Consider the following 13,533-nt stretch of genomic DNA (forward strand, 5'->3'; position numbering starts at 1 on the left):
ATGATTTTCAAAATCTTGAGGTTTCTGAAAATGTTCCAGAAAACTTCATTAACGTTTTAAAAGAAATTACTTCAAGAAAATATTTGATCCAAATAAAACTCATTTTCCCTGGTGATTTCCAAATAGAAACTATGACTTTATTTGATACAGGAGCAGACCTCAACTGTATCAATTATGAGCTGGTTCCTAAAAGGTATCATCAAGAAATAAAAGAAAGGCTTACTTCAGCCAATAGTTCAAAGATTAGAATTGTGGGTAAAACTGAAGCAGCAATTCTAAATAATAATATTGCTTGAAAAAATATTTTTATTCTTACAAAGGATTTACAGCTAACAGTTATCTTGGGAACTTCTTTCAAAGTAACTACTGCTGGTATTATTTTTAAAGCTAAAGATTCAAAGATTGTTTTTCCTTTTATAGAAAAACCCAAGAAGAGAAATCTTAATCTTATAAAAGCCCACTCAATTTATAATTTTGAGATAAATGCTTTGATTAAAGGAAAATAAACCCAGCTTTTCCACTTGAAATAGATATGGGCTTGAAAAGGATCCAAAGTCAAATGCAAAATGATTTTGTCCAAAGAAAAATCTCTGATTTGCAAAAGAAGATTGAAAATGAAGTTTGTTCTGATCTTCCCAATGCCTTCTCGAGACGAAAACAACATATGGTAGATTTACCATATGAAAAAGACTTTTCTGATAAACAGATTCCTACTAAAGCAAGACCCATCCAAATGAATGAAACTCTAGAAAGCCATTGTAGAATAGAAATAAAAGATTTAGAGCAAAAGGGTTTAATTACCAAATCCAGATCCCCCTGGTCATGTGTAGCTTTCTATGTCAACAAAAATAGTGAGATAGAAAGAGGAACACCTAGGTTAGTGATTAATTACAAACCTTTGAATAAAGCCCTAAAGTGGATTAGATACCCAATTCTAAACAAAAAAGATCTTCTTCAAAAGTTTCATTCTGCTTTTATTTTTTCAAAGTTTGATATGAAATCAGGATTTTGGCAAATCCAGATTCATCCAAAAGATAGGTACAAAACTGCTTTTACAGTTCCATTTGGACAGTACGAATGGAATGTAATGCCCTTCGGATTAAAAAATGCTCCTTCTGAATTTCAAAAAATCGTGAATGACATTTTCAATCCTTATTTAAAGTTTTGCATTGTCTATATTGATGATGTGTTGATATTTTCAAATTCTCTAGAGCAACATTTCAAACACTTGGAGACATTTTTCTATGTTGTTAAGAAAAATGGTTTAGTGGTTTCAAAATCCAAGATATCTTTATTCCAAACAAAAATTAGATTTCTTGGTCACTATATCTCCCTAGGAACTATCACCCCAATTGAAAGATCTCTAGCCTTTACTTCAAAATTTCCAGACAAAATTTTAGAAAAAACTCAATTACAAAGATTCCTTGGTAGTTTAAATTATGTGATGGATTTTTATCCGAATTTGAACTGTCTAGCAAAGCCCCTCCATGATATGCTAAAGAAAAACCCCCCTGCATGGACCGATGAGCATACAAAAATTGTCCAAAGCATTAAAAAGCAAGTTTTCTGAAATACCATGTTTACATCTAGTTGATCCATCTGCATTCAAAATTGTTGAAACTGATGCATCAAACCTAGGATATGGTGGGATTCTTAAGCAAGTCCAAAACAACAAAGAATGTATTGTCCAGTTTACTTCTACACATTGGAATGATACACAAAAAAATTATTCAACTATCAAAAAAGAAATTCTTTCGATAGTTTTGTGCATTTCAAAATTTCAAAGCGATCTTTTAAACCAAAAATTTCTTTTAAGGATTGATTGTAAATCTGCTAAAGAAGTTTTACAAAAAGATGTTCAAAACATAGCTTCAAAACAGATTTTTGCTAGATGGCAAGCCATTCTTTCTGTTTTTGATTTTGAAATCGAATACATAAGAGGAGATTTGAATTTAATTCCAGACTTTCTAACCAGAGAGTTCCTTCAAAAACATGAGTGAAAATGCCAAGAAAATCAAAAGCAAAAGAAGAAAAGTCGATAGCAAGTTCAAAGCCTATTCAAAGTCCAAAGAAGGAGATTTTACCTTCCTCTTCAAAGCCTATCCGAACCTGGACCGAAATCATCCAGGAAGAAATTGACAAAAGCAAGGAAAATCCGACCCAACAACAACAATTACAAATTCAAGAGTGGCTTGCACAGCAAGATCCTGAATTTCTAAAAAGGGTCGAAGAATATTCAAAGCAAATGATACAACTTCACCCCGAGGTCTCTCCAAAGACATCCTCTCTAAAGACATCCTCCTCCTCCAACAAGGGTAAAGGTATACTTTCTATCCCTTTTTCAAAACCTGAGATAGAAATTTTCCCTCAAAAACTATCTCAGAGCTCTCAAAGTATTTCAAAGCTCAACTCTCAAGAAATAGTTTTGTCACAAACGAAACTTTTCAAATCCAACGAGTATATAGAAAAGCAAAATTTTTAAAGCATTTTGACTATTGAGGAAAGATTCTATACAGAAAGCCCCTCAAAACTGATTTCAAAGATTTTCCCTCCAGGATGGTATTTCAAGCCCTGGAATATTTCAAAACCTCAATCCTACTACCAGTCTATCCTTAAGGTAATTGGTTCTGCAAAGTTCAAACACTTCAAAAAGCACAAAGACCATAAAGACCCTGCATATTCCACATGCACTATACAAAGAATCCTCCACCCTTTAGATTGGGGAATGGATTTATACTCATCAAGATCTTTTCCAACTTCCCTCCAAAGAACCTACCCATCAAGCCTAAACACTTCTTTCAACTATTGGGATTACCAACAAGCTTGGTTTAATACCTTTCTTCTTCAAAACGAAGGACAAAGTCATTCTTGGCTTTTCTACTTCGATACAGCTCAATCCAAACTTCAAAGATCCCATATTTGTTTAAACAATGGTGAAATTTTTATGGCAATGTTCCTGAGACCATAATTTCAGAAGTTTTATCTCTGTTTAACTTATTCAAAGCCCACTATAAACCAAATAAAATAGAAAGACGTTTTCCCCCTTTACTTCTATTTTGTTCAAACTTTTTTCTCCCCTGGGTATGTGTATAGTATTTCCATTTCAATTAAGCAGCAGATGGAGAAATCATCCTTGCCCGAAGGTTCAAAGTCAAATGAGGGGATAAATTTAACCACCAAGAAAAATTATCACTAAAGCTGGTACAAAGTTTCCTTTCAAAGAATAGCTTCTTGCCACCTCCGAAAGAACATACCACTTTCCTGGCACATAAGTCCTTCATTATTCTAAAGCTAGCGACGGCTCAAACAGAAGAAGATTTCTTACAATTGATCAAACAGTTGTCGGAAACCGCCTCTTCCAAAGGAAAATCGAAAGCTTCATCTTCCTCTTCTAGCACCAGCTCAGCAACAATAGACCTAGATGGTGACTCGAACGAAGATGACTGTTTCGGGATATTCAAGCCTATCAAATGATATCTCTGTAAAGCCCTTGGATTGAAAACCAGAAATTGCAGCCCAAAATATTTATTTAATGGGCCAAAGGCCCAATAATAATAATAATAATAATAATAAAAGAGTCATTTTAAAAAGAAAAAGAAAGAAGACAAAAGACTCTTTAAAAAAGTAAAAGATTCTTCTCCAAAGCGTGGCAGACAACTCCTGCAAAAGTAGTGGAGCGTCTTACTCCATTATTAAAAGAATACAAAAGACGTGGAGCCCCTCATTCCACTATGAAGAGCATCCAAAGCTTAAAGACTGAAAACCTCTATAAATAGAGGGGTTTTCCAAAGAAGAAGGCAGACTGAAAAATAACAAGAGCCTCTTGTATTCTTCAAGTCACACCGTTAGAAATATAGTGCGAAAAGAGAGAGTGTGAGAGTGACAGTGAGAAAACCACATTCCTCTTATTCAATTCCTCTTGTAAGTTATATTTCTTTTGTTTAAAGCTTTCAAAGTTTGTATCTATTAATAAAAATTTATCATCTTCTCTTCCATTTTTGTTTTAAGACTTAACAAGTGTATTATGCTCTGTGCTTGCCTCGTCTGAGGATTCTGCACACCAGAAACTTGTTGGTCTCATATATATATATATATATATATATATAATAATGAATTTATTTTTAAAAAGTAATATATAACTGATGTTATTTAAATAAGTTATTTTTTATTAAATAAATAAAAATTTAAATTCTGAAATAAATAGCATATTAATTATATTTTAGTAATAATATATAAAATATAATTAATAAAATTATTAAATTTTTTTGTTTTATATAATATATATACTGTCAATTATATATTTTATTCAACTGTTATTTTATATATTTAATTTAGTATTATTTATTTATATATAAATATTTTATTAAATAAAAAATTAATTTAAATTTTACAAATAAAAAATATTATAATTAAAATAATAACAACTAGTATGGTATAAGCTAGACCAAAGAGGCTGTAAATTGCATTAGGTCTCTTATTTCAATGTATTTTTTTATAGTATTTATAATATTTTTATTTTAAGGAAAATTACACTTACAAAATTTTAAGGAAAATTGCATTAGGTCTCTTATAATATTTTTATTTTACAAATCAACGCTCATTTGTAGTATTTCTTTTCCTAGATTTGCAGTCTCTTTTAAAATTCTTTTTCTTCTTTTGCTATTTGATCAATCAAAACAACCTGTGTGAAATATTCAGAAAATTTACAAATGAGTCCAAAAGAAGTGGTGCTTTATTATCTCTACTAAATAGTGGTTGGGAGTAGTGCAAAGTTGTCCATTCTTTCATTTGTTTAAAATATATACTTGAACAGGAATAGAACCAATTTTCTCTACAGTGATAAAAAAAGAAAAATAAATAAATAAATTTAATCAGTTCAACATTTTCATTTTGACAAAAAGTAACTAATTAAGATTTTATTGTTTCAACTAATTGTAGTAATGTAGTTACAATATATGTTTTGTTTTATAAAGACTTTATTTAATTTTTTACTCAATATAAATATCTCAATAAAAAAAATAATTTTTAATATCTTTAATCTTGTTCAATAGGTAAATAACGATTCAAAAAATAAAATTAAAAATAACTCTATATAACTTTAAAATTAATCAAACATTAAACAATATTATTTCAGAATCAACCAAATATCAATAAGATCAAGAAATCATTATAAAAATTATTTATATTATAAAAAAATATTCTTTATCATGCTTGTTTGCTAATTTCATAATTCCAAAATATTTAAAATCAGTACATGATTTCACTGTCTATTTTCATTAGTAATTTTTCTCCTCAATAAAACAAACAAACATAAAAAAATAATTTAGAACAAAACAAGATAAAAATATAAACATTTACACATAATTCTTTTTTTACTTGAAAACAAGAAATAAAATGAGAGATATAACAAAAAATAAGGGAAAAAAGATTGAAACCCAAAAGAAGAAAGAAAAGAAATAACAATTCAATAAAAAAATTAAAAATAATTTTTGTAAATTTAAAAATTAACCCAATATCAAGAAAACATCAATAATATCAATTAATTAAATAAAAAGTAAACCTAAAATAAATACCTAATCTATACTTAGATAAGCTTAAATTAATAAGAGGCACTTATATATAAGTAATTAAATTAACTAAATTGAAAACAAATTAAATCTATAAAACTTAAAAAGTTGGCACTACGTAGTAGAAACAAGCGTGAATTTAGATAAGAAAAAAATGAAATTAAACCAAATTCAGTTTAAAAATTAATCAGTACCATTTTCAAGAGATAGAGACATAGAATTACAGTATAGAAAGATAATGTTAGTGAGTAATTTTTAAAGAGAGAGTGCAGTAAAGAAAAGCAAAAAAAAAAAAAAAAAAAAAAAAGGAAAGAAGAAGACAAATTCGTAAAAACGAAAACCTAAAGCGCAAAATTGTAAAAATGTAAAACAGAGTTATTTTGCAATTATTTCAGAAAAAAAGCATTAGTACAATTTCCTCCATTAATAATGGCTGCGAAGTTCTGTGGCATAATCAAATCAGCCAAGATGATAATGAACTGGAAATTTCATTCATTTGTAAAAAGGACACAATTGGATAGAGAAAAGGAACAAAGATCTCATGCTCAAAGAAGATAAGCTTCGGATGAAATAAGCAAACAAATTCGCAAAACTTATAATTGGAAGAAACTAGGAGTCTCCCCCTTACACCAGTTATCTTTACAACTATTCCACATATATATTTTGAGTTAAACATATCTAGCCTTATAACTTATTACCACATGTTACAAAGAATAATTCAAACCTTATTTAGAAGACCAACCATCCCCACTCTCATCGCCAGTATCCCATAGCTACCACTGGGATCCTTACTTTGTGCCCTCGGCTGCCTTTCATTAAAATTTCACCGAAACTGTATGTTCCAGTCACGGATCGAACAGTGAGACTGGCGGTAAATTTCTGTGATGCACCGGACTTTATGGTCATTGCTGAAGGGTTAACTTCAATGGCAATGGCAGGTTGCATTCTGGCGGTGATCACATAGGTTTCTTCCTCAGCAGCATTTGTTACTGTGCGAGTAACTGTCTGAGTTTTCACTAGATGGGATACTGTGATTGATGGGGTGTTGAAATTATACGAGTGGCCCATGGTGTAGTTGCAAGGAGCGTTTGTGTAGTTCCGAATCTCATGGGCGTCAATGCCAGGCGTTGTACACAAGAACCCCAAGTAATCCTCATACCCTACAAAAACAAAATATCATTTCTGAATTTGTTAAGTTATGCTCTATATAGAATGGCTAAGTGAATATAAAATGGAAAACTATGAATTATATTGTGAATCTGAAAAGGAGAGAAGGAATAAACATATAATAGCTCCGCGAATTCCTCTGAGTTTTTAGATGCCACTAAATAATTTCATTTATAATTCAAACTAAAAATGTTGCTACTATTTTTCTTTCTGTAAATAAAATTGAAGTTTAATAAACCTATTTTTATAATAATTATTATTATTACTTTTATCTGTGGTCCATAGGAGGCCCAACTGGACATCTATAAAGGTGATAACTTCCATCAATGTTGCGAAACATCAAACTTGAACTCAGTGCCCCCCACTTTTCACACCTAACTAGGCTATGCATAATTGAGAGAACAACAGGTTTATAATAGACAAGCAAAGCCTAATTGGAAAATAGATTTTCATTCTGTAATATAAAAAAAATACATATAACAATATCTAGATATTATAAAAGAAATGTTACTAGAAAAGAAAAAATTACTTAGGTTATGAAAAGAATCATAAAATTAACAGGCCAACCCTGCAATGCAATGCTCGGAGACAAACACGAAAAGAACTAGTAGATAGTTCATTGGTGGTAATAGAAATTCAGTAGAATAGTTCATTGGTGGTTATAAAAATTCAGTAGCTATGACCAAACCACATAGGATCTACCCCAAAAGGTTGCCTTAATTCACTCATCTAATTTGCAAGACTCCATGTCATCAACCTATTGTTGAAGCTAATTGAGCATAAACTTGCACCCCATAAACCAATCATAAGAATAGTAGACTTTATATGAGCACATGCAACAGTGGAGAAGAAAAAGCACCTGCATCAAAGATAAGTCCAGGATCCAGAGCAGCCCTTGGATTAACATGACCACTCCCATAATCAAAAGGAGTAGCTGTGACCAGCTTCATAGCTTCTGTGTCGGAGTATTGTTGTGCTTGAAGAGGGCTTCCTGCTCTGTCCAGCTTTGTTGATGTTGTCATTAAGGCTGATTTGATGGCAGCAGGACTCCAATGTGGGTGCTTCTGCTTCACAAGAGCAGCTATTCCTGCTATATGTGGTGCAGCCATACTAGTGCCAGATATCATGGCAAATCCTTCTCCTGCTCCAAAAACAATTAAATTACATTTATGCAAATGTAGCTATTTGTTTATACACATATCTCCACTATTTTCCATTCTTCTTTCCTATATGCATGCACGATAAAGTTTTACAATTGATACCCAGGTCTGCAGTTCCCAATATTTTTACTCCACTGCCTTTCACAAGATGGAATATAAGATACTGTAAGCAGTGGTAGCAATTTGATCGGTCAATACAAGTTTAAGTCAGATCAGGGTAATCTGACAGGTTAACATATGGCAACTTATTTCAAGTCATTCAGATCACTCAAGTTTTTTTGTGCAGTTTGCTAAAAATCTTATTTACTAGTATTTTTGACATCTCGTTTAGTGCTTTTATGAAATTTCCTAATTTAAATTACTTTCAGGGCCCAATAAGTTATTTTGCGGTCCTAACCATTTTAACTTTTCTAGGTCACCCTTGGGTTTATTTTTCCAGATCAAGTTGAACTTGCTACCTCTAGTTGCAAGAATTCATAATCCCCCCCTCCCACAGCGACCTAGGTCACAAGGTATCTAATTAATTTGAAGCAAGAGAGTGCATAATGTTTTAATTGTTCCACTTGTAAACTGAGCAAGTTTTCCGGTAACCTAGGGATTCAAACATTTCTATAGATTGTATTTGACAACTTATTTACCAACATAATTTGGCTCATCTATTCCATTCGGAGACCAAGCAGCCCAAATAAGAGCACCAGGAGCCAGGATATCCGGTTTAAGAAGATCAGCATCTTGGAAGCTGAAATCTTTTATGTTGGGCCCTCGAGCAGAGAACAATGCCACCTGTGGTGCTGATTTATGAAGTATAGGCATCAACCCGTCGCCAATGCTTCCTGTAGCATTGAATCTCTTCACTCGTCCCGTCCAATCTCTTGGTGTAGAAATGTTGTAATAATCTATAAGATCCTGGAAACATTTAATACCAAGCACCAAAATGCATAGTTGTAAGAATTGATCACAAGTGACATCCAAAATAAAATGTGCTTTGTAAGAAAGAAGAGTGGGGAGAAAGAACAAACTCAACAGTTGCTAATATTAAATTAAACAAGCAAAAGTAAATTTGAAAAGCATCTAAGAAATTCTAATTGTAAAGATTTCTGTATGTCAATCAAATCCATGTTTGGAATATGACAACTATAATCAGCCATATTAGAGTAATGATCTGACAGACCAAACACGTTCTGGAAATAAAAAAAAACAGAATCTTTTAACATGAGTAGCAATGTTCGAAGGTTCTAAGTAACATGATAACTCACTGAGCTTCAGAAGATAATAACAGACAAGAATTCAAGAAGATTACCATTGATTTAGTGACATCTGTAACGAGAATCCCAGGAAGACCAACAGGAACAGGATCGAACTTTGCTCCTGGAGAATCATTTTCCACAGCAAGAACAAAGCCAGCTGCACCAAGACTCTTGGCTGTTTCTGAAACCTTTTTAATAGATGCAGTACCAACAACAAAATTGAATGAATAACCACAAAGAAGTATATTCCCCTCAACCAAGTTTTTGTTCAACAATTCTGGTCTTTGGCAGTCTGAAGGACTGTACTTTGTCACTGAAGAATCCAGCAGCACATCATTTGCGGCAACCAAGGTATATGTTTGATTAGGATGGGTAGAGGCTGCATTTACAATTGAATGTCACTACTAGAAAGTCAGGAATAAGTCTTAGGACCAAAAGATAACTGATATGCAGTATGCAATTTGTAACTGCAACAAGCTGAGAAAGTGGTTAGCTAGAAGTATTTAGTGGCATGCTTAAACCAGAGTTCAGTAGAAAGGGGCACCATACAACTCTCAAACAGAACTACAAGCTAACTAAAGTCTGCATCAACTAGAGAAACATAAGGCACACAAATGTGAGAAAGTTGATGAGATGAATGCCTACTAGATGTACAATGAGCATCTGCACATTAGGCAACATCTATCCCCAAAGGATATCATAAAGCAAAAATGCAAGCCAGTAGAACTTACGTGACAAACCAATTCCAGCCAATATTTTTCCATTTCCCAGAGTCAGATGGTTCTTGTATCTCCGATCATCAATTGCAGCTGCTACAGATGTTATCCAGGGACTATAAGAAACCAAGGTTTTAGGGAAAGGACCTCCATTACCAGCTGCTTGTGCAACAAATACACCTGCTTTGACAGCAGCAAGAAGGGTAGCATCAAACGGGTTCAAAAATGTTGTCTTTGTAGTTGCTGCAGGACTATTAGGACCAACTGAGAGGCTGAGTATATCCACTCCATCATGAACTGCCTGTTCAGAAATGAAACAGAAAATAAAATTAGTCTCTCAAATGAACAAACAACTACCAAAAATTATAGTGGTAAACTCTGAATTATAAGAAATGCATCAGATTTAAGCAATTCTACTAACATTCCCCAAGTTTGTTATTTGATTTTATGGACTATAAGCACACCTGATCAATGGCAGCTACTACATCAGCAACATAGCCTCCAAAATTCCTGTAGAGTGCCTTGTATACAGCAATCCTAGAAACATATAATATCAATTATCATGTCAAATACATGAAACTCAAAAAATTTCAAAATGGATGACTAGTATAAGATATTATCCTCACCTAGCACGTGGAGCCATCCCACTTGCTTTCCCAAACTCATGGCCATGCATCCTCACAGGAATACCATTATTGCCAGCTGCAATAGCTGCTGTATGGCTGGTATAAATTACATAAAGACAAGAGAAATGGTATCAGAGTCAAAACGATTTTTTCTTAAAGTCTGTTAAAAGTGTTTAACTTTCAATCTTAATTAAAATTTCTGCAGCTAAGGAGACAAGAATGGTAACATAATATCTCAATTGACAATATACATGTGTGTAGTTTGCATAATATGATGTATAAATGAATCAAATGTATGAAACAGCAAGTATTCAATTAAACACGTTACTTAATCAATGCGGCAAGCTAACTGCTAAGTCACACAGCGGTTTCAGAATCTATTCCAATATATTCACGAGACACGAGTGTAGCATTTCCTTTCATGCAATGCAACACTAGGATAAAATAACTTTCATGTCAAAATTACAAAAACAAGTAAACAAAATGACTGAATGGTGGATTAGGTTTTGGACTGAAATTGATAGGGTAAAGGATTGAACCTTCCATGTCCATCACCATCCAAGGGAGAAGCAAAATCAATAGAAGGGTTGAATGTACCAGCTGCTATAGCAGCTTGAGCAAAATGCTGGGCTCCAATAATTTTTCCATTGCAAAAGCGTTTCTTAGTATCAGGGTCAACTTCACATTTTCCTCTGTACTTTGGAAGTGGCCCATACGGATCAGTGTGGAGTGTTGCAAAGCTTGGATGGTGTGGATAAATTCCAGAGTCAACAAATCCTATTACGATGTCCTCTCCAGCCCTGTCAAAGCCACCTCCAGTTGGCCAGACTCCTGTCGGAAGCCCCAAAAACTGTGGAGTATGTGTAGTGAGTCTTCTCACCTTCCAATCTCTCTCCACAGATTTCACACCAGAGGCACGCCTTAAGGTTTCTGCCTACTAATATGTGGGAATAATGTAAGAGAAGAGGAAAGCAAATGCAGAACTAAATAACTAAGATCACTACAGAGATATAAATAACAATTAAGCTTTCACCTGTTCAGGGGATGTATGAACTGCAAAACCATTTATAAGATGGCGATAGCTGTAGAGTTTTTTGTAGGTCCCATGGTCAAACAATGAACTGAGAAGTGTATCGTGCGTCTGCTCAAGATGCTCAGCATAAGATGTGACCAATTGACTGAAAGATCAGGTCCACGAAAATAATAAGAAAAAATAGCTTTAAGCAATCCAATTTCCTCATTCATCCACAAACACATAAAACAGGGTGCAGGGAGAGATCATGCATTTACAAAATGATGCACCTTTATGTAAAAGAAGAGCAAAGATGTTTTCTTTTTCTCTTTTATTCGTAATGAAAAAGAATCTCAAAAGCCATTTAAATATTGAACTAGCTAGCTGCAATAGACTGTTAAAATCTCCCAACACATGCGTACATGTATTCAGATATCTAAGACAAGCAAAAATAGCACATATACAAATCTGTGAGTAGAGGAAGTTGCCAGACCTAGTGGTGTCGATCTTCTCATCATCATCATCAGTATCCAAAGCAGTGGGTTCAAAGCCAGGAACACCTCCTCTATAACTTATGACAGGCTCTCCCTCCATTGTCACTAAATAAATCTCTGCTTTCCCAACCGCCAATAACAAGACCAGCAGCAAGGCCAAAATTAAGCCAAAAAGTTGTACCCTCTTCATTATATATCAGTTATCAACTCCCCACAAGATCTGCTCCATCAAAATCACTAACAATCAGCTTCTTCTTTTCTAAAGAAAAATAACTAGAATGTTAAGAAAAAGAAAAACCCACTTCTAAAACAGATTTAGCTTCTTTTATAAACATCATAAAAAGGTAGGAAGAGAAAAAGAAAAGGCAATCACATGTGTGATCCATCCAAGCAAAGAATATATATACATATCAAATGACTCCACATTTCAGCTAATTTAAATATAAAAAAGTGCATTAGGAATCTTTAAAGAAAAGAAAGATTATAATTTGGGACTTACAGAAAGGAATGAGAATCAAGAAGAGAAGAGTCAATGCATTAAGATGGAAGGCACTGAAAAGCAAAGCAAATGTTTTTGGTTTTGGATAACTAGAGAATGGCAATAAACAGCATTACTAGTATTTTCATCAGAGAGAGTGTCTGCGTCTATGTCTGTGCGGGTGGGTGAGTGGGGATTGATGGAGATCAAGAGAGGCACATTTTTGATAGTGATCACAGACAGACAGACGGACAGAGAGAGAGAGAGAGAGAGAGAGAGAGAGAGAAAAGGGAAAGTGATGTTTTTACTGTTTTAGCAAGGAAGTGTTTAGTGAAGTGAGGTGGTTAGGGTTCTTTTTCTCGTTTATTTGTTTATATATTTTTAGACAAAAACTAAAAACTATTACTAATAAAATATGTGAAATTCATGGATATATATATTTGCATGGTATCGAGTATCTACAGACAGGGAACCGAAGAAGATGGGCCAGTCAGACACAAAAATATTATTATTCTTATTATTTTCACACTTATAATTATTGTATTGTGTTATTTTTCTATACACATGCAAAAACACTTTATTTTTTAGAGAAAGAGAGCTTAATTCAATAAGGAAGATAGGTTCAAAATAAAGGATTTCTTTTTTAAAACAACTATTTATGGATATTAAAATTAAATTATATCAATCATTCAATATTAAAATATAAATATATATTATTTATCTATTTATTATAATTAATATAAATAAAAATTATTTATATAATAAAATTATCTATTCTAAGAATTTTAATAGAGATAATTTCAGTAAAAATTTAATCTGAATATTTCAGTTTAAGTAAAACATTGAATTTAATGCTTTTTAATTTGGAATAAAAAGAAGTGCAATAAAAATGAGAAGAATATTAAATTCAAGATCAATCAACAAAGTGTATTAATTACTGCCTGAAAAAAATGTGAACTCTATGCAAAAAAGTTCAAGACCCCAAACAAAAAAAATCATTGCAAACAAAATCCATATTTAGAAGGAGCATGAGCCACCCTATTAGTTGTCCTTATACCTTACTTAA

The 13,533-nt window shown here is 32.8% G+C and overlaps 1 protein-coding gene across 2 annotated transcripts; it reads right to left on the reverse strand.

The window, feature by feature from the left end:
• Positions 1-6,109: 6,109 nt before the first annotated feature.
• LOC8279550 (subtilisin-like protease SBT2.5) lies at positions 6,110-12,804 on the reverse strand. 2 transcript variants are annotated; one of them, XM_048372029.1, is made up of 11 exons: positions 12,489-12,804; positions 11,989-12,248; positions 11,517-11,661; positions 11,023-11,417; positions 10,484-10,579; positions 10,322-10,394; positions 9,873-10,158; positions 9,195-9,520; positions 8,533-8,800; positions 7,594-7,875; positions 6,110-6,727 (listed from the first exon to the last, which is right to left on the reverse strand). In XM_048372029.1, exons 2-11 carry the CDS (start codon positions 12,177-12,179, stop codon positions 6,321-6,323), a joined length of 2,469 nt encoding a protein of 822 aa, XP_048227986.1. In that variant the 5' UTR covers positions 12,180-12,248; positions 12,489-12,804; the 3' UTR covers positions 6,110-6,320. The 2 variants fall into 2 exon arrangements, with proteins under 2 accessions (XP_048227986.1, XP_002527706.1); XM_002527660.4 differs by having other exon boundaries at positions 11,989-12,209; positions 12,489-12,803.
• Between the last annotated feature and the right edge of the window lie 729 nt (positions 12,805-13,533).

The sequence above is a fragment of the Ricinus communis genome, chromosome 3, assembly GCF_019578655.1.
Source record: "Ricinus communis isolate WT05 ecotype wild-type chromosome 3, ASM1957865v1, whole genome shotgun sequence".
NCBI classification, from domain to species: domain Eukaryota; kingdom Viridiplantae; phylum Streptophyta; class Magnoliopsida; order Malpighiales; family Euphorbiaceae; genus Ricinus; species Ricinus communis.